The following is a 22231-nucleotide window of genomic DNA, read 5'->3' as shown; positions in this document are numbered from 1 at the left end:
GACTGAACATATTTTAACATGAAACCAGTTTTAAAAGGTTCGCTTGTTTCAAAAAATTTAAAAAAATTAACAGAGTGTCCGCTGTATTGCTTCTTTAATATGGACTGTGGAAATATCATGTTTTGGCACTTTTGGACAAATGTAGACATTTTCAAGAAAATTGACGCACATATTTTATCATGAAACCAGTTTTAAGAGGTTCGCTTTTCTCAAAAAAATTCACAAAGTGTCCCCTGTATTGCTTCTTTAATATGGATTGTGGAAATATCATGTTTTGGCACTTTTTGGCAAATGTGGACATTTTAAAAAAATTTGACGCACATATTTTAACATGAAACCAATTCTAAAAGGTTCGGTTTTCTCAAAAAAATTCTAAACAATTCACAAAGTGTCTCCTGTACTGTTTCTTTAATATGGATTGTGGAAATATCATGTTTTGGCACTTTTGGGCAAATGTGGACATTTTCAAAAAATTTGACGCACATATTTGACATGAAACCAATTTTAAGAGGTTCGGTTTTTCAAACAACTTTAAAAAATTCACAAAATGGCCGCTGTATTGCTTCTTTAATATGGACTGTGGAAATATCATGTTTTGGCACTTTTGGACAAATGTGGACATTTTCAAGAAAATTGACGCACATATTTTATCATGAAACCAGTTTTAAGAGGTTCGCTTTTCTCAAAAAAATTCAAAACAATTCACAAAGTGTCCCCTGTATTGCTTCTTTAATATGGATTGTGGAAATATCATGTTTTGGCACTTTTGGACAAATGTGGACATTTTCAAGAAAATTGACGCACATATTTTATCATGAAACCAGTTTTAAGAGGTTCGGTTTTTCAAACAACTTTAAAAAATTCACAAAATGGCAGCTGTATTGCTTCTTTAATATGGACTGTGGAAATATCATGTTTTGGCACTTTTGGACAAGTGTGAACATTTTCAAGAAAATTGACGCACATATTTTATCATGAAACCAGTTTTAAGAGGTTCGCTTTTCTCAAAAAAATTCAAAACAATTCACAAAGTGTCCCCTGTATCAGGGCTCGAAAAAACTCAGAAATTTTACCCGTCCCCGAGGACGGCTTGTCCAACAATGAACCCGTCCTCCTTTTAAACTAACCCGTCGCTTCTAAATAAATAAAAATATAATTTTCTCTTATTTATTACAAACATTTATATAAATTGCTTAATGAATACGTTGTTACTAGGATTACAAATGCTAGAAATACAATATACAGGTATAAAAGAAATACTAGGTTACTAGTAGTAACTTAGTATTTCGTTTATGAAATAATTTATTTCCTTTATGAAATAATTTAAGTGACAAAGGCAAGTTATCTAGAATGTCAATTACCAGGAAAATGGCCGTCCATGCGGACGTCGCATTCGAGAAATTCGTTGTCCTCGGGGAATTTTTGACCCCCGAGGACGGGCGGACGGGCTGTTTTTCGAGCCCTGCCCTGTATTGCTTCTTTAATATGGATTGTGGAAATATCATGTTTTGGCACTTTTGGACAAATGTGGACATTTTCAAGAAAATTGACGCACATATTTTATCATGAAACCAGTTTTAAGAGGTTCGCTTTTCTCAAAAAAATTCAAAACAATTCACAAAGTGTCCCCTGTATTGCTTCTTTAATATGGATTGTGGAAATATCATGTTTTGGCACTTTTGGACAAATGTGGACATTTTCAAGAAAATTGACGCACATATTTCAACATGAAACCAGTTTTAAGAGGTTCGCTTTTCTCAAAAAAATTCAAAACAATTCACAAAGTGTCCCCTGTATTGCTTCTTTAATATGGATTGTGGAAATATCATGTTTTGGCACTTTTGGACAAATGTGGACATTTTCAAGAAAATTGACGCACATATTTTATCATGAAACCAGTTTTAAGAGGTTCGCTTTTCTCAAAAAAATTCAAAACAATTCAAAAAGTGTCCCCTGTATTGCTTCTTTAATATGGATTGTGGAAATATCATGTTTTGGCACTTTTGGACAAATGTGGACATTTTCAAGAAAATTGACGCACATATCTTATCATGAAACCAGTTTTAAGAGGTTCGCTTTTCTCAAAAAAATTCAAAACAATTCACAAAGTGTCCCCTGTATTGCTTCTTTAATATGGATTGTGGAAATATCATGTTTTGGCACTTTTGGACAAATGTGGACATTTTCAAGAAAATTGACGCACATATTTTATCATGAAACCAGTTTTAAGAGGTTCGCTTTTCTCAAAAAAATTCAAAACAATTCAAAAAGTGTCCCCTGTATTGCTTCTTTAATATGGATTGTGGAAATATCATGTTTTGGCACTTTTGGACAAATGTGGACATTTTCAAGAAAATTGACGCACATATCTTATCATGAAACCAGTTTTAAGATGTTCGCTTTTCTAAAAAAAATTCAAAACAATTCGCAAAGTGTCCCCTGTATTGCTTCTTTAATATGGATTGTGGAAATATCATGTTTTGGCACTTTTGGACAAATGTGGACATTTTCAAGAAAATTGACGCACATATTTTATCATGAAATCAGTTTTAAGAGGTTCGCTTTTCTCAAAAAAATTCAAAACAGTTCACAAAGTGTCTCCTGTATTGCTTCTTTAATATGGATTGTGGAAATATCATGTTTTGGCACTTTTGGACAAATGTGGACATTTTCAAGAAAATTGACGCACATATCTTATCATGAAACCAGTTTTAAGATGTTCGCTTTTCTAAAAAAAATTCAAAACAATTCAAAAAGTGTCCCCTGTATTGCTTCTTTAATTTGGATTGTGGAAATATCATGTTTTGGCACTTTTGGACAAATGTGGACATTTTCAAAAAAATTGACGCACATATTTTAACATGAAACCAGTTTTAAAAGGCTCGCTTTTTTCAAAAAATTCAAAACAATTCACAAAGTGTCCGCTGTGTTGCTTCTTTAATATGGACGCAATATATAATAACGCAAAAATTAAATGAACATTAAAGGATCCAAACCTTGTAGCACTCGCCTAACCGAACTGTTGGGACCATTTTTCCCAAACTGCGGCTACGCCCTATTTTTCGGGGATCAGAAGAAAAAATTCGTCAAAAAAAAGTATGTTTACTCAGAGAAAATACATTTTTGCGTCTGATTTCGTATCTTAAAATATCGCCTGTGCTTATTAATTAGCATGTTTCAGGTCACCCTCTTGAGACATTAAGATTGAGTCTTAGGAAATAAAAATCCAATCATTAGATCGAAAGTTATAAAAGGGTGGTCCATTTTTTTTCTCTTTTTTTGGTGCACTGAACAACTATGATGTTTGGGGCATCTTACGACCAAACCGGTGGCCCTTTGGTCAAATCCTGTCTGCAGCTAACGGATATCTCTTTCTCTCTCTCAACTCAGACGCAGAGACTCAATCTCAGAGCTCGGAAGCGTTATATACTCCATCTGCCTAAAAGTTTTTATGATATAATTTAATAAGCAAAAGGGGGCTCCTGACAAAACAATTGGGACCACATTTTCCAAATTGCAATCCTTTGAACCATTGAAATCAAAAATGAATATGCCATGATGCATCATTGCTTGGGGTATAATTTGTATACCTTCAATTGAGTCCTACATGTTTCGTATTTACGACAGATAGTTGGAAACCAATAAGTGTTTGAAGTGTTCTAAGTGTATATATAAACTTGTTAAAATGATAGAATTTATGTTTATTCTTTATTATCTCTTTTAGTTAGTAATAAAAAATAAATTCCTTTTTTTTCGTTTTAAAATAGAGCTACTGCCAGGACCTCCGCAAGAGCTAACCGTGGAAGCCCTTTCGGAATCTGAGCTCAAAGTCAAATGGATTCCACCCCATCAAGATGTACCAGTAGAGAGATATCATTTGAATCTTACGTTGATAAAGGAATTGAGTGATGCACAAGAAATGGAATTGGGATCAGTAAGTAAAAATTGGATTTCTTGAACGCCTATTTTTTCAAAAGTTTTGATAGTTGCAACTGAAAAAAAAATCATGCAGAGTGTTTCATACAAGCATTTTTTAAAACCTTGTCAAAAAGAAGAGAAAGGAGATACACATAAGACATCGTATTTAAAGAGTGAAGAAGGTTTTTTTCTAATTAGGTCTCAGAAGATCTTTTTGTTATGATAGGTTTTATTCTGAATAATTTGACATCAAGTATAAAGTAATACTCAAAAAACTTCTCAAGTTTCAGCAAAATAATAAATAAGTAAAATAAAATGAAATGAAATTAAATAAAATAAAAAACAATAAATAATCTTGCCGATTAAAAATAGAAATTAACAACTATTTTTTAATCTGGAATCATCTGCAAACACAAATATTTTGTTATTTATTCAAGTTTTGTTTTTAAATTTGTTTTTCTCAATCAAAATTTTTCATTTTGCAAGCAAGATTTCTCGAAATCTAACAAGTCTATTCAGTTAAAACTTTGAAATTGTTTAAAGTATAGCATGCTGCTTAAATTTATCCTAAAACTAAAATATTGGAAGATACTTTATATGTATATTTTGGTCAAAATTAAAAAAAAAATTTCGATAAAAATCCTGAAAATGAAGTTTTTGTTTTAATTTAAGAAATACTTTTTGTTTTTCAAATTCTTTACGGTAGTAAGTTTTTTTAAAGCATATTTCACTAATAAAAATTATTTCAGGTCATTATCCTTTGACGCAGAATTTTTATTAAACGAATTTTTACACTTTTGTCATTGTTTTGTAATAATTTAGGTCTAAAATGTTATATTTAGCAAAAAATATAATACTGTGAAATATTATATTTTTTATATGTATAATATAATTAAGTAAAAAAACATTATATTTAGCATTTTAATCATTTATGGTTAAGAAATACAGTATGAAACACTGGTATTTTTTCGGCGTTAAAGTGAAAATGTTACAAACATGGCTCACTTCCAAACAATCACATCAATACACTACAACTAAGTGTAAATTTTCAAATTTTCTCCTCGTTGTAGTTATTAAGATATAAGAGAAATAGTAATTCTTCTTTGAAATTTCTTTAATTTACAAAATCAATTATTGATAAAGTTTTGAATATCAATGAAAAAAAAAGTGAAGCTACTTTTTTTGGATTTTATATTTTAGAGCAAATAAAATTCCGAGAATATGACAGATTTTTTTAAAGATTATTAGACTGTTATAATTAAAAATTGTTTATAATTAAAAAGTACCAAAATACATTTTTGCTTGTAATTAGAACGTCAAAAAATAAAAGGGACACCTGTGTCTCATCTGCGCAAAGAGTTAACATGGTTTTTATAATTTCAATCGAGCGAGCAAGACGTCATAGTTTTCTTTTTCTTTAAATTTTAGCTCCAAAAATTTAATTACAAAAGTTGTTTGCATTGTTTCGAAAAAGTTTTTACATTTAAATAACGCTAAATTCTGGTAAAAAAATAAATTTGGAATGTTGAAAAAAGTTGTGAATTGTTCAGAATTCTAAGTTAAATTTAGAAGGTCGAAAAAAGTTGTGCATTGTTCAGAATTCTAAGTTAAATTTAGAAGGTCGAAAAAAGTCGTACATTGATACTTTCTCGATGAAATCAAAACCATTTAGACCCTAAGAGAAAGAAAAAAGAATAATAATATCGAAATAAGTCGTTACTTGATTGCTAGAGGAAACAGAGGTGGGTTGAAATGCTTTCAAGTTTCATAAGGAAATCAAACAGGTTTTGAATTTTTTTTTCACTATTCACAATAGTTATTCGACGAATATTGAAACCGTGTTTTGTTTTCATCTCGCCTAAGTATTAGTTTATACTCAACAATGTGTGAGTACTTTTTTATTTTTTCAAGTGTTCTAATATACATTAATGGTGGATGTGCGGAACACCTTGTATATATAAGTTTATTAGTACTAAATAAACTTATAACTATAACCTTAACTATTTTGTGCTCTATATAGACAGATCAAAAGAAAATGAGCAAGATACCAGAATTAAAGAAATTAGGAACATCAACGTCTGTGAAATCTTTCATGACAGTCATTGTAAGTATAACTAGCATCTTAACTACTCTGACACTTTTTCATTCTTATAAAAAATTAAAATGAGTTTTAATATAATTGACGCGGAAATTTTGGTTTTATTAGAGCTTAAACTTGACATTTTTGATGGTTTTCATAATAAATTACTTTAATTTATATTGAATTGATTTCTCAAAATGTCATTAACCAGTTGGATGAGGACTTGAATTAGTTTATTTCTGTTTGTCTTGAGTTTATAGTTCTGATATCTATTCACATGATAATTTATATAATAATAACACTATAGCATAAATAAACTATTTAAATAAACCTATGGATTAATTACATTAGGAGCCAACTATTTTTAAAAAATGTTTCAAATCAGGCTAGGTTAGGTACTTGTAATTTTTTATTTTGTTGAAATTTTCGAACTGTGCTCGTAAGGAAAATTATATTGAACAAAAAGTTTTTTTATTTTTGCAAAAACATTTTTTCTCATGGTTTTCAAGGGATCAAAACTGAAGATCCCCAGGAATTTTTAGAAAACACATATATTTACATGCGGTAATACTTGTTGTGAAATGAGTGAACCTCGGGCAATGACCATTATTTTCTGTTCTACTACTTTGCATACTAACTACTAACAATTAAGATATAAATATTTTCAGTAAAAAATCTACGAATAAAGGTTATTTTCTTACACATGGACCGACAAAATCTTCTTGTGCCAACAGTGAGCCAGAAAGATATATATTTCTATGAATACATACCAATGAATGGTAAAACTAATGAATGGTACTCTTAAAAAAAACTAGCTTTTAAAACTAATGAAAAATTAAAAAAAAAAACGTGCTTTTTCAAGAAATATTTGATTTATTATTTTCATATATTTTTATATTTTTAAAATAATGAAACGATTAATTAAAAGCGTGATTAAAACTTTGATGAACAATTAAAAAAAGAAGCTAGAAAAAATGGAAATAACTATTTCTGATCGAATCCACTTAAACAGTAGAAAAAATTAATATCCAATATGAGAATTGCGATGGTATTGAGACCAAACACCACATTTTAGTCATCTAGGATGAAAATATAAAAATTTTGACAATAATAATTATTTTTTTTTGTTTGAAAAATTGAAGGTAGATGGCAATAAAACCAGCTACGTGGCCAGTGGTCTTCAGCCTATGTCAATGTACGAAGTTAGAGTGACATCTGAGAATTCGCATGGAACTAGTATGCCAACATATGCAGTTAGAGCCCTGACATTGTCTTCCGACTCGAGAGATGCGGTTCCAGTTAACACTTCAGAAATTTATTTTGCTCATTTACCAAACATCACGAAGTGCTGTGAGGATAAGGGTGTTCCACAAGGAAAATGTCTCAATAGTCTTTGTGATCCATCGGCTGAAGAAGACGCAAAGTAAGATATCTTCTGGCAACGATGCTTAACCCCTTAGCGATCGGTTAATTTTCAAGAAAACGGTCATAAAAGTGCCTATTTTTTCACAAATCACAAATACACTTATTTGATTAGTGCTGATATCTAGCTTAAAATAAACTAACTATCTACAATTACCTTAAAAACATCCTGGTACTGCCGCCTGGTGTGTAAAATGAGAAATAAAATGTTCTCCGGGTAAAAGAAATGAATTAGTTTTATTCTCATTGGTGCGGTACTACTAAACACTCCAGCCCGGAAATATCACGGGAGCTAGAAATAGAGGGCGAAACCTCACCCCGTCATTTTCACTCGAACGAGAAGGAAGGGATTAAAACGCTGTTTGATATTAAATAAAGTATCATAACCAGATACTTTATTTAGTATAAAACTTAACATGAAAATCGACTATAGCAGACACACGATGATAATTTTCGTTATTTTATGTTTTGACACCGATGACGATGCTTGCGATAATAAAAATGGTTAAAAAATATGTAGTCCTAAAGTATCATCCCAAGTGCCAAGATAGAAGGGAGAGGAATGTATTTTTTTTTCATTTCGTGTTTTGGCACTGATACTTGCTTATAGTATCAAAAGTACAGTACAAAAGTTTATTAGTGTTAATTATGTTGTTTTTTGTGTTTCCTATTTCATTACAAAGGTAATTATAATTCCATAATCAGATTGATATTGCTTGACGAATTTTTGCTTGCAAAGTTTAAGCTTGCATACATTTTTGAAATTTCAAATAATTTGGCATTCATATTACAAACTATGTCTTGATATTGAAAAAAATGCTCACCGTGTATCATTTAATCTAAATTTTTAATTGATTAGATACCGGTCCATCATGACAAACAAAAGCATTTGTACTGTGTTACCCCTTTAAAGAAATAATTCTCGCGAATCTGCGTTTCCAACAATATGGATTCGCGCTACATACTGTGCTGTGATAAAGAACTCGTGCTAATCGGGTATGAATTTTTAAAAGATTGTTTTAAAAATCGACTAATTTGCTAATAGTGCAAAAGACTAGAAAAAATTTCTATCGAACTGTTTTTTGAATTTTCAAACACCAAGCATATATTATTTTATAAATATTGATAGTATTTTTTTAAATGGCAAAAAATATGAATATTTTAAATAAGAATTAAAATTTATTAAGAATACAATTTATTTAATTGTTTAAGCAATAAATTAGTTAAAGATTTTATTCTTCTTATTCGCTTGCCTATAGATTATCGGATGTCCTCATGTGTGCACCATATGTCAACATTACTTTTGAATGCATGGCTGGAGGGGTGGATCATAGTCAGTGCTGTCAACAAAGAGGTTTGCCTGAGATCTGCCTAGATTTCTGCCGTGGCAATATCACTCAGCTGGATTACCGCCATTTCATATGTTTAGATCACATAGATATTTACGGCAACTGTCTTTTGGAGCACTACAAAGTTCTACCTGGATCTCCAGAACAGTTCTTGGTATCGATGGTACATTCAAGGTGGGCTGTTCTTAGATGGAGTCCTCCAAGGTAAGTGTCCCTGTTTCTGTTCAGGTATTGTTGTTGGTAATATCAGACTTTGTTTATAAAATCTCACATTGCTTCTTTGAAATTTCAATGCAGTTGACACATTTCAAGCAAAAGAACATGATCTTTATTAGAACGAATAATTTTGTAAAGTAGGTGAAGATTAGACAAGAGGCAATGCTGTCAACGAACAGAAAAAACACACACGCTAGTGGAATTTCAAGTGTCTTTGAGATCAACATTGAAAGTAGCTGGAGTTATTAGCATATAGCTTGTTTTTGATTAAATTAGCCGTAATTGACGCTTCCTCGAATTCAGACTTAATAAAAACATGCCAGTTTGCCGGGATCAATATTTCATTGCTTGCTGCCCAGTCTTGAACCTATGTCAACATATCTTGTAGCCCTCAAAGTTTGTTTCATTTACAATAATGCCAATTCTTTAGTTATCAATCATGTATCATCTCTGAGCAGCGCATTAAAAATCCTTCATCCTTAATTTTACTTTACTGGTATACCGTGGTAGCCATCGTGATAATCACTGGTAATCATCTTTTATTTTTCCCTATTTTATTCATCAATTTCTGTTCTGCAAATGACCGTATTTGTGCACTTGTTAACTGTATATTAATATTTTATATAGTGGTAGAAGTTTTAATTGAACAGACTAATTTTATTCAACTTCGTGGAAATATTTACCTAAATAAATCACTGTTTCAAATTGTTTTTTCTTTAACGAAGAATTGTTTTATAAAGATCAATTTTGAGCTTGCATTTTTATGAAGTAAATGTTTTGCAGTGTATTAGCTGAAAGTGTTCTTGGTTATGTATTATATTGGAAAGAGGTAGCAATGGACGAAATCATTGAATATAATGTCGTGACAGACGTGAAATCACCCCATTTGTTGGATGATCTAAAGCCACAAACAAGGTAACTAGTTAATATAACATAGTTCTGCTAATTTACGTATCACTCAATTTCATTTAAGCAATTAAAACTTTTATTACTTCTTTTGCAATTAAAAATGAAAATTCATTAGTGAAGTTTAAAACTTTAATTTAAGGATATAAGTGCGTAACTGTAGTTCAGATTATTTTGTGTAGCTATTTATAACCAACCTGCCAATCGTATAGGGAGATATTCCTGTTTAACAATAGTTGGTTGTAGCTGTTGAAAAACAGGCGATGGTTAACTTACATTCAGGAGCTATTCATTCGGTCGGAAAATTGTCAAGCGATGTAATTTTTCATTCGTATTAAATAGAAATTTTTGGGTCAAAATCTGTTCGATTTATAAGGATATTTTTTTAACATTGCAACACACTCGCATTACGTTTTATACGAAAAATATAACTATATAATACTAGTATTAAATTACTACTTATTTTTTAAATAAAATATGGGCAATAATTTGCTTAATTTTATTTTTTTAGCAAAGAAGGAAAAACAGTATTTACCAAAAATTTTAATTTATTTAAATTAAATTTGTTTTAATAATCTAAATGTTTATTAAAATAGCTAAGTGAATAAGCTAAGATTTACTAATAAAAATTTCAAGCCTATTTGTTTCTAAATTTTTACAGCTAAGATAATATGAGATTAATTGTTTTCTGTAAATGGCGCCTTAAACGGATGCTATACCACGGGGAAAACTTTTCACTGCAAATTCTGTTCCACCTTCATTAGTTATTTAAATAATAAAGTTTAGAGAAAAATGAGTTCAGGTAAGCCTCGAGTTAACCATAAAGTTAAAAATAGGGAAAATTTATTTTCAAAATATCAAAATGCTAACACATTAGGATTACTTCCTCACTGCATAATCCTGAGTTTGCCATAATTGTTTGCATTTTGATGTTTTGAAAACAATTTTTGAGCATTGAAATTTCACGGTTTACTATTGGTATATCTGAACCTATTTTTCCTAATCTTTAAATCTTAAATTAAATAATGTAGGTGAAGCAGAATTCGCCGTGAGCGATTTTTCTAGAGCTATAGCGTCCTCTTAAGAAGTTTTAATAGATATTCATAAGATAATCTAATCATTAACACATTCCTGCTATGTTAACCCATGATCTGTTTTTATTATTTAGATATGAGGTTTACGTTGCTGCCAAAAATGCATTTGGTCTCAGCCGAGGATCAGTTCGCGCTGTTTTCACAACCACGCCAGAAGTAAATAAAACCGAAAAAATTATGAAGAACACTCCAACATACAACGAAACAGCCTGTTGCATTGCCGCAGGATTGAAGAAATCATGCCTGGATCTCTGTTCCTATAATGTAAGAACACAAATAATATTAAAAAACGGTGCTTGCGTTTAAATCCCGTTGACCAGAAAAGCTGGCGCAAATTTAGACAAATTGGCACAGAATCATTTCATATTGTAACCAGTGCATATTTAATGGGAATTGGGTACCTATATGAATCTTGGCATTTGCTGATGCCATGATTCAGCAGTTGTGACATAGCCCAATGCAGGTACCCAAATCGATTCCTTGTGATAATAAACCAAGTCTAATAGCTGTGACGTTAACACGCCGCCTTGTTCAGGCTAACCATGGAAGGCTCTCATGGTCTTCCTCTCCATGCAACGCAAATGCTGGTTAGTTCCACCAGAAGGTTCTCCACGAAGGCAAATTTCTCACAATACTTGATCCAGGAGTTCCCTTGTCTTCTGGATTGGGTGCAAAATTACAAAGCTAAGGAGTTGAACACTAGCAGTCGTAAACTCAAAAATTGGGTCGGCTGTTCAACGACGGGTAAAAAAAGAACCATCTGATCTCATCGATTTTTTTCTTCTTTTTGAGTTTCATGTACCCAATTAGAATAAAAAGTTAATTTTGAAAAAAAAAATTTCGTAATTAATGTTTTAGAACATAAGATTAAAAAAAAAGCAATTAGTGGCACAGTTTATATGACTATACATATTTATACGACAAAAGTGCTTTAAATTCAATATATTATAACGAGAGAAAAGAAAGATATTTAAATGAAGAACTTTGAAAGAATAACTTTATATTTTTTTATTTGTCAAATGCCAGTTACATTAGCCGTTAAGCCATTAAACTTCTTGCTTATGCAAGAAGTTTAATGGCTTAACGGAATGCTTAACGGAATGCTTTACATGAAATATGCAAGAAAAATATGTCAGTGCTTCACACTCGTCCAAATGGAATAACTTCATATTTGGTATGTAGTTTTCCAGAGTTCGTACTGTACTGTTTTGCGCCATTTTTTACTTTATTTTGCCGAACATGGTCGACGGCATTACGCACAAGTACTTTAAAATAAATCCAATTTATTGGCATTTAAATGACCCGTTAAAAAATTTTTCAGATGAAAATGTCAGACTTGCAACTGCTAGCAATTCCTTGTGCCAATCAGCTCGAGATCCTTGTCCGTTGTGGAGCAGGTGGGAGAGATCACACTTCTTGTTGTCAAAGAAGGGGAATTCGTTGGGAGTGTCAGCCTTTATGTTCTGCTGTGATAGAGATGAGCCCACAAGCCATTGCAAGTACCTGCATAGGGGATGCTGGGAAGATTATCCAGTGCATGGCTGAAGGTGTTGGGATGCTGCCTGAAGCACCTCAAGATCTCCACACCATGAGTGTCCTACCAACAAGGATACATGTCAAGTGGAATTTTAATAATACAACTGAGTATCCAGTGTGGTTTGAAGTTCGGTATACTGAAACTCACGAAAAAATTCCTCCTCATCCACTGGACTATGCATATGTAAGATTATGCCATCATTACTATTTTATTACATGCTAATAATTCGTAAAATTTTTTTCCACTTTTAATGATTTTAGTTAAGGTATTCGATGTGTAATCATCACTTTTAATCTATATTATTAGGATTTCTGTAATCATTTGATAGTAATTTTTTGATGTTTGCAATTTTTTATGATAGTAGGAAATTCGGTTGCCATCAAGTCTTAGGTCGGTCCAATGCGGGGCTAAAGAGAATAGAGGGGCTAGTTCACTCCGCTCTTAGAACTGAAGCTACGATTTCCCTCCTCATGACGTCACTGTGTCCACAGATCTCGGAAGATCGCACGCAAAGATATTAGATAACTTTGCATCTTTCTCTTTGTAAAAATAAGTCAGACTTTTTCTGGTTATTAGCTTTCAAACTTTACGTAATTAACACATTATTTCCATTCATAAACATAGTTTAAAAAAACTTTCTTGGCCAGTATATTAAAAAATACCATTTTAAACTTATAAAAATATTTTACTAGTTGGCGAAAATGACACTATAAATACTTTATTTTAAAAAGTTCAGTTTTAACTTTTATTAAGAAAAATGAAAGTACATATCGACACTTTTTTATCTACATATTCTTTTATAACAATAAGTTGAGTTAAATTTAGAATCCCCGATTTTAAAATATGCCGTTAATAGAAATTTGTTCATACCTTATCATTAGGAAACATCAACCTTAAACGATAATTACTGAAACAAAATAATAATTTAGGTTCATAATGACATTAGAAATTTTACAATTGTTTATAGATATTTAAATTTACGATGGTATAATTTATAGATATTTAAATTTAAGAGAGTATAATTTTTTAAAAAAAATCATAAATATTAAGAATAACTACATTAAAAAATATGTTATGAAATTAGGAGAATTCCAACTATATACTATATATTTTATTTGCACTTTTATTTACATTTTAATTTTCTTTGACTTTATCCATTTTTTTCACCTGCCTTTCTTTTTGAAGTAACGAGAGGCGGTTTCTATTTAGATAATGAATTTTTATAAAAGTTCTTAACGACAGAATAAACGTATTGCTGTTTTATATTAACTGTGTCATTTCGGAATCCATTCTTTACATAGTTGTTCATTTACTTTAGGGAACACGCGGAAAATTATATTTTTTCCTCTTGTTTTTCTATCAAAATTTTTTCAAGTTGCAATCGCGCAAACTGGCATTTCGATGATAGTTTTAAATTCTTGTAAATTCACTGTAAAAACTGAGGAAAGTCATTATAGAAAATAACAAATGTCTTAGAATATGTCGCAAAAAGAAATGCTCCAATATTAGTTAGAGCTAGTAAGGCCGAAAGCTCCGTTCTTGAAGTAAAAGTGCGAGATTTGCTCCAAAGTGACGTCACTAGAGAAAATCGGAGGATTGGCGCGGCGAGAGCTACTTCAAAGGAGAATTTTTGGTAGATCAACAGTTATTCAGAGTTGGTTTTTTTTCTTTCTTTTTTGGCGCACAGTACATGAGGAATTTATAACAAATTTTTACTCCAAAAAGAAAATATTGTCAAAATCTGTTGAATTATCTGAATTTGGGTGTTAAAAATCAGGGCTAAAGAGAATAGAAGGGCTAGTTCACTCCGCTCTTAGAACTGAAGCTACGATTTCCCTCCTCATGACGTCACTGAGTCCACAGATCTCGGAAGATCACACGCAAAGGAGACGTAAAAATTTGTATACCTTACAATTAAAATTTGTTTGGCTTTTATTAAATAAATTATTAGAAAATAATAAATTTTTACTAAAATTTTTCCCGGAGTTATCTCTGGATAAATGAATTTTATAATTGTGTGCAAAACATTTTCAATTCGGTTAAAAAAAGTCTTAAAATATGGTGAAATACGCAAAAAGTAAAATTAATATTAAGAGATCTAAACTTAGACGTTCAGACGTTATGGACGTTTTCTTTTATTCTTTTTTACTCTTTTAAAAATTCAAAAATAATTAATTATTCTAAGGGTATGCGAAATAAGGAGATACATAACAGGATGTAATTTTAAGTTAAGGGATTTTAAACTCTCTCTTGTCTCTTTTCATGATGCTATTTTTCTGTTAAAAATAATTCTACAGTTCTTTCATTATTGAGATTAAACAGGCTTACGAATGATCTTTATTCTTTGAATTCTTCAATACCAGTTTCTTTCGTTTAGATTGTTTTACAGTAATAACTTAATTTTTTCCCTATATTTAAGTTTTGCCAAATACGATGAGAAACAAAAATGTTTTAGTAAAATTGCAGTGATAAATAATGTTAAAACAATTGCCCTCATTACATAGAAAGCTCTATCTCTGTAAACACAAGAAATTTTCCATGAATATCTAAAAAACACTTTCTTCACCAGCATTAAAAAAGGAATAGGGCCAATATAAATAGGATTTGGAATTCCTGTTTTCATGTGATGTCGTTTTTTTATACCAGTTTAGAAATGCTACGAAGAAAATATTTAGAAAAAAGCTTGAGTCAGTAGAACTTTTTAAATTGCGGGAACAGATTTTGACATTACACAGCAGTTAGTTATAATAAACTTCATCTATGGAATATGCCCATCATTAACACATGTTGTTTTATTTCTAGATTGAAAATTCAACTGATACTAGCTTTGACTTGAAAAATCTTAAGCCCGATTCCTACTATAGCATATATGTCGTCGCAATGAATGAATTCGGCCCATCGCTGGCGTCTCTGGTTCTCTTGGTCCGTACCCCTGAAAGAGATGAAATATACAACGAAACAGTGGAAGGTTAGAATTTTTTTTCTCTGAAAATTTATGTTAAAAAATGCCATTTTTTTCTAAATACTTTCTATTCATTAACTGTAAGTATTGTATACTTACCAATGATCAATTTAAGAAATTTTTTATTTATGAAATAAAAGAAATAGGAGTTGAAATATATTAATGGTTTGTGGCGTTCTGTTAAGGAATTCAGAATAATTTCCCCCCAAGCCTAAGTTTCAAAATTAGTTATAAAGTTGGCCAATAGATGGCGCTGCTTGAGGATAAAAAAATTTACAATATTGTATAGGTATTTTTAGCAACAATATTGCAAATGATGTTTCTACACTAACCACTATTTGCAGCTCTAGAGCCGTGGTGACCCAGGGGATAGAGTGTTCGCCTTCCAATGAGGTTAACAGGGTTCGAATCCAAGGGATTGCTGTTCGTTACAAATTCCGCATTCGGCTTGCACAGACTACAGTGCTGATATAAAATATCCTCAGTGGTAGTCAGATCATGGTTTAGAGTTCCCTTGCTGACTGGCCAACCGGGAAAGGTTTTTGTGGTTTTAATCTCCATGTAACTCAAATGCGAGTTAGTTCCAATAAAAAGTCCTTCGACAAATCAAATTTTTTCCAATACTTTATCCAGGAGCTCCCTTGTCTTCTGGATTGGGTTCAAAATTACAAGGCTATAGGGTTGAACACTGGTAGCCGTAAACTCAAAACATTGGGTCGGCTGTTCAACGACGGTTATAAAAAATTAAAAAAAATATTTGCAGGCCCAACGCGATGCAGTCTGCTGCCAAATTAAAGAAAGCATGTGGAAATATTTTAGTTCGAATGGTTTGATATGCAGTAAAACATTATTTTATAGTTTTTTTTTAAATTCAGAAGCGCTATCTGTGGAAGAACTTTGTTAACATATTGGTAATTTTCTGAGTAAAATTATCTGGCTTCCTAAGACGAACATAGTAAGTCAAAAATTCTTAACATCTTCGTTTTTTAATTAATTTTGCAAACTATTACTCTTGAAAAACTAAGTATTTCTCTATAGAAATAGCATTATAAATGTTAATAGGTATCCCAAAAATCCTTTATCTAGTTAACCTATTTTATGACATGTTTTTTTTCTCCACACCAGCAACGTTAGGTCCACCACATTCCTTGGAAGTAACTCATCAAACGATGGATAGTGTATCTCTGAGTTGGCGCTCACCATTCCACGTCCCAGCTAACTCTTCATTAACCTACACAGTATTTTATCAGCCTGTAAATTCAACAGAAGACATCGAAGATTCTCAAAGCAAATTGGCAACGGTACACAATTACATCACCATCAACAATATGACGGTAAACACTCAATACGCCATAGCTGTACAAGCAAGAACTGGCCACCAAGAAAGCCCACTATCAGAGACCGTGCTAGCTTGGACAGATCCTGCAATTCCAGCATTCCTGAATCCCCCAGTTGTTGTACCACAAGAACCTATTGTAGAAGGGTCAAATGTTACTTTGCTGTGTGTTGCAACTGGTATGCCGGTGCCAGTTGTATCTCTGTTCCTGAATGGGCAACTAATGGTGCAACAGCAACAGAGTCATGTCGCCCTCGTTGTTCCTCATATACAAAGGAATATCACTAAGGTTGACTGCTTTGCTGATAATGGATTGGGAACAGGTGCTCAAAGCTCCGCAGCTTTAGAAGTAAATTGTAAGTATAACTTCTAGATTTATTGCTATAAGAAGATTTACTAAAACCGTTATACCGAGCCCTTTATGTATACTAATATGGGAAAAGGCAACCGACCATAATTAATTTAAACAAATACAGGACGAGCAATTAATATAAAATGAGGAGGCAAACTGCCTCGTATGCATCCGTCTCATTTGCTGCGGGGAAGAACATATGAATATGTAACAGTCGTTTTAGTTAACGGTTTAGGAGGTGCGTTATGAGGTGCGCTATGGGGTGCGTGCTCATATAGTGGGAAAGTTAAAAATCTAGTCAAGGGTGAAGTCAATAAAGTATAAATTTTAAAAGTCGCAAGTTAATAATTGTGCAAGAGAAAAACATAATCACCCTCAAATTCTTATGAACCACTTCGGAAGAAGATGAAACTGAAAACATCAAAACCTATTTGATTGAAGAGGGAAAGAGTTGAAAAGGGAAATTAGAATCACCTCCAAATTCAAATCGAACTGGTTTTCATTGTCTTTTATTTTACCTACTTTATAAGGATTCGACAGATTTCGGTAGCTTTTTGTTTCATTCTCGTTTAAATATTAATTTGCAACCATTAACTGTATTAGAATTGATTATGTGAAAAACAATAGTGCTAAAACTCTCAACTGTTTTAACACTTTCTATCATCCTGAACTGATTTCTCGGACAAATAAAGGTATAAGAAGTATACATTTTCAAATGAAGATAGGGTATAAATAAAGCTTAACGATGTATGAATAAAGCTTAACCACGTGAATAAAGCACAAATATTGGCACAAAAATGGACTTAAGATAGTTTTAGTATAAACAAGATCGTTCCTCAGTATCGAAACACATAACATAACATAAATATACATTTGTTGAACAAGGTTTATTCAAAAATATACTTTTGTTGCTTAGATTAATCCATAAATATACATTTGTTGCTTAGGTTTATTGATAAATATACATTTGTTGCTTAGGTTTATTGATAAATATACATTTGTTGCTGAGCTTTATTCATAAATATACATTTGTTGACTTGAAAGCAATTCACGAGAAAGAAATTATTTAATTTGCTTGATAATAATCGGTAAAAATATTTTGAGTTGTAATTTGTTGAATACCATGTTTTGTAATCAAATGTCGTGGTTGTTATTCAAAACTTTGTAACAAATTTTCACTAATTTTCCACATTTTTTGTGCCTCATTATTGTTTTACAATTAGTCATTTATTTATTTTAATAGTAAATTTAAAATAATTAATAAACAGTTTATTATTTATGTTTATTTTAAGTCATGCCACAAGTTGAATCTCTGGATAAAAGAATTCCCGCAGAGGAGGGCAGTCAAGCAACAATTCGTTGTTTGGTTACCGGTCACCCTGTACCTCGTGTATTATGGTACAGAGACAGAAAATTAAGAGAACCTTTGACAAAAAATTCTGATTATGATTTAAATATGAAACCCTACAGAGAGGTATGAATTTTATTTTTTAATCATTTAAGTATTCATTATTATTATTATTATTATTATTTTTTCTTACTTATCTGCTAAAGTTTTACTGTTTAAATGAAATAAATATTTTTGATAATTTTCTTTATATGTTAGTATGCTTAATGATTTATTTTATGAAGCTGATTGCCACGGGGGGTAGGTTCGAAGAGGAGACATAATGTGAATCATCAGGGCGGGTCTGGATTCTTGGAGATTATCATCCGATAAGCTGCAGATAATATGTTTGACAAATCCTCTTTCTAAAAACGCCGAAGACAGTTAGTTCTTTGAAAATAAAAATCGCAGGATTTCGTAGAAAAAAGGTTATCCATCTTTTATTTGGTTTAGTTCTTAGATAACATGCACTTCTAGTACATGACTCACAAATTTAGAAAAAAAGGAAAATCCACCACGTGGATGCTGGGTCCTCCCTGTGTGCTCCAGGGAGTAGATAGAAATTTACTTTAACATATTAAAATAGTTGTTTTTTTTTGTAGAATTTTATGATGCATCAAATAATTAGAAGATAAGATTGCAGAAACTTATAAAAGGTAAAATTCAAAAGATTAACTATAGAGCACACAGGGGGATAAGAATAAAAAAAAACGCCGCTCTAAAAAAGGGACAGCTCACCTGAGATCAACGGGGAATACTGATCTATCTCCAAAAGATAACGTCCCCTCCCTAGCGGTTGCGAGAATCTCTAAAGACGAGCTAGGAGTCGAGCCCTAGAGATCCTGCAAAGGCAACGAAGAGGGCGCTCCTGTTGGAGACAGCCCAGTAGGAAAAGTAAACATTGTGGTGATCCCATGATCACACCACACTGATGCTCGAAGCTTACAGTGACACTAGATAAACCTCAAAGAAAGGTGTTGGGCAATTCCATGTCACACACAGGGTAATCAGAAATTATATATTGTGACAAAGATTACGGTATACACAATTATCAGCTCTTACACAGTTCAGGGAGGGCTTGTTCTCTATGAAACAAGTCTGTCAAGGGCAACCCTGGCGAGCTTTATAGTATTCAGATCTGGGGAGTATGTGGGCCATTGCATACAGCCAATATCTTCAATTTCTAGTGTGTCTGATACTTCAGCACTCTTGTGTGGCCAGAATTGTCACTTATAAACACAAATTCTAGACCTAAGGCTGAGATAGCCTGGTTGGTAGGGCGTTAGGTCCATGTCCAAGAGGTCGTAAGTTCGATCCCCACCTACTAAAGACTCTCAGTATAGTAAGTGGTGACTGGTGCAAGTTAAATCAGTCGGATCACTAAGTCCTCCGTGTTCTAATAACAAATCATACCTCTGGGGGTACTGAGTTAGATCGATTGAGTTTCATCGTTCTCTGGTTCAGGTCGAAATTACGATCTGTGGATGATTCAATGGATGCATGAATAGGTCTGTATGGGTCATGTAAAATATACATTAAGATATCGGAAATTATATTGGTGCACTTAAAGTGGAACGATCAAATCATATTTCGTATGAATGTTCCCTAAGTGTGTAAAAATCGTGAATTGTATTTCCTGACATTGTAATTTTCCGACAGAAATATTTAGAATATTGATTCACGTGAAAATTATGAATCGAATCAATCGAACAAATCAATCGTTAAGCAATTAACAACCATCAATTGACAAACGATAAACTTATCAAAAGATTTTTGGATCGGGATCCTTAAGCTTCCCGTCGGAAACAGAAACAATTTTTTTTACTTCCTTAAAATACTGGAGGTTCCATACCCTGCTCATTTCGCTCACCAACCAATTGGATTGCGGCGTATTTATTTTTGTTTTGATCTATAAACTCATTTTACATCAAAGTTATTATAAACTCATTCTACATCTCTAAACTCATTCATTGTTTAATTAAAAGAACCTATATTTCTTAAGTATACACACAGATTTTGTTTCAAAGATTAAGTGTCAGATTCTATTAAAATGAAACTCATACTTACTCATTTTGCTCGGTTATCATTGAAACTTCATTCCACAAATTTATTTTTCAAATTCCGATTTAATTTTTTGTTACAAAATAAATATTATGTGTTTATTACACAAGAGATTATACAATAATAGTGTAAATTGTTGCAACTAATACAATTTTGTATTCATTATATCAATTGCAACTGTTAATCGGGCATAGCCTTACATATAACTTATTATAAAAGTAACTATATAACCTATTTATAGTTAATTAATTGGACAAGCGACGTTACGCTTGGAAATCGTGGCATTTGTTTATGCTGTTAACAACTGGCTTTTTGCAGGAGTTCTTTACTTTTTAAAAACTAATTTTGAAACAAATTGAATAATTCTGAGGTTAAATTCTGTGATGCCAATAAACAAAAAATATACTATTTATTAATTCAAAGTTGTGAAGATAAATTAAAAAATAATTTACAACTATATTTCACAACTATATAACAATACTATATTCTATGTTGTTGTTTTTTTTCGTTTTTTAGAAGAAATACAGTTATCTGGCAACTCTTACATTACTACATGTAACAACAGCTCATGAAGGTCAATATTTCTGCTACGCTGAAAACAACTACGGCAAAGATACAGTTTTTGTAAATGTTGATGTTTTACCAAAGCTATACACTAATGCATCTGGTAAGTTGTGCAATAAACTCACGAACACATTGAAACTTTCTTTAAATGGAGCAAAGTGTGTAAAGTTAATACAAATAATAATAAGTGTCTATATTTTGTAGCTTGTTGCCAAGAAAAGAAAGTTAGTGACGAATGCCAAGAAGCTTGTAATATCGACATCGACATACAAACAGCTCTCAACAAGCCAAACTGCTTCAAAGATCTCGATAAACTAATGTATTGCGCAGCAGGTGAGTTACAACGTTTCAAAAGAATATATTTTAAATATTAAGTTCACAAAACTTTTTCATTGCGTTTAGAATCAAAAGAAGAAATCTTTTCATTGCGTTTAACTTTTTCATTGCGTTTAGAATCAAATTGCGTTATAAATCAGAATCTGAAAATATTATGAAGTGACACACAATTTAGAAAGTGACCACTGTTAAGAAAAGCTACAACTGGTTACTGGCCAATAATAAAATTTCCTAATTTTGCCTTATAAAGGGTGTTGCTAAAGTTATGCAGAACTTGAGCTAACAGCATAGATAACGTTTACAACTGACAGCAGTTATAAAAACAACCTATTGTTATTTAAACAACGCTATTTCATGTTACGAAAGAGCTTTCGAAAAGTGGCCTTAAAAGATTTTTTTTAAAGTACTTTTTCGATGTTGTAGTTGTAGTTCATTTACGTCGCACTAGAGCTGCACAATGGGCTATTGGCGACGGTCTGGGAAACATCCCTGTGGATGATCCGAAGACATGCCATCACCATGTTGATCTTCTGCAGAGGGGATGGCACCCCCGCTTCGGTAGCCCGATGACCTGCATACGAAGTCGAGCACTTTACGATAGAGCAGTTTAACGAGAACCAATACCGCACACCCTCGGTCCCTACGCAGACTGATCCAAGAGGTCACCCACCCGCACACTGACCGCAGCCAGTGATGCTTGACCTCGGTGAT

At 32.1% G+C, this 22231-nt stretch overlaps 1 protein-coding gene across 3 annotated transcripts in view; it reads left to right on the top strand.

Moving 5' to 3' along the window:
- LOC107446586 (Ig-like and fibronectin type-III domain-containing protein 2) overlaps window positions 1-22231 on the top strand; it is a 102281-nt gene that overhangs the window by 67188 nt on the left and 12862 nt on the right. For 2 of the 3 annotated variants that reach the window (XM_087161415.1, XM_087161416.1), the window contains exons 9-20: window positions 3768-3934; window positions 5939-6022; window positions 7141-7421; window positions 8680-8973; window positions 9769-9900; window positions 11060-11249; window positions 12307-12705; window positions 15325-15490; window positions 16610-17176; window positions 18465-18646; window positions 21137-21287; window positions 21389-21517. In XM_087161415.1, coding sequence (XP_087017541.1) covers window positions 3768-3934; window positions 5939-6022; window positions 7141-7421; window positions 8680-8973; window positions 9769-9900; window positions 11060-11249; window positions 12307-12705; window positions 15325-15490; window positions 16610-17176; window positions 18465-18646; window positions 21137-21287; window positions 21389-21517 — 2742 coding nt within the window. Of the gene's footprint in view, window positions 1-3767; window positions 3935-5938; window positions 6027-7140; window positions 7422-8679; window positions 8974-9768; window positions 9901-11059; window positions 11250-12306; window positions 12706-15324; window positions 15491-16609; window positions 17177-18464; window positions 18647-21136; window positions 21288-21388; window positions 21518-22231 lie in introns of all 3 variants that reach the window. The other variant, XM_087161417.1, reaches the window with a different exon arrangement.

Source organism: Parasteatoda tepidariorum, chromosome 4 (genome assembly GCF_982258835.1).
Source record: "Parasteatoda tepidariorum strain Cologne lab strain chromosome 4, Ptep-v5.0, whole genome shotgun sequence".
NCBI classification, from domain to species: Eukaryota; Metazoa; Arthropoda; class Arachnida; order Araneae; family Theridiidae; genus Parasteatoda; species Parasteatoda tepidariorum.
The sequence above is the reverse complement of the archived record's forward strand: the minus strand, read 5'-3'. Positions and strand labels throughout refer to the sequence as shown.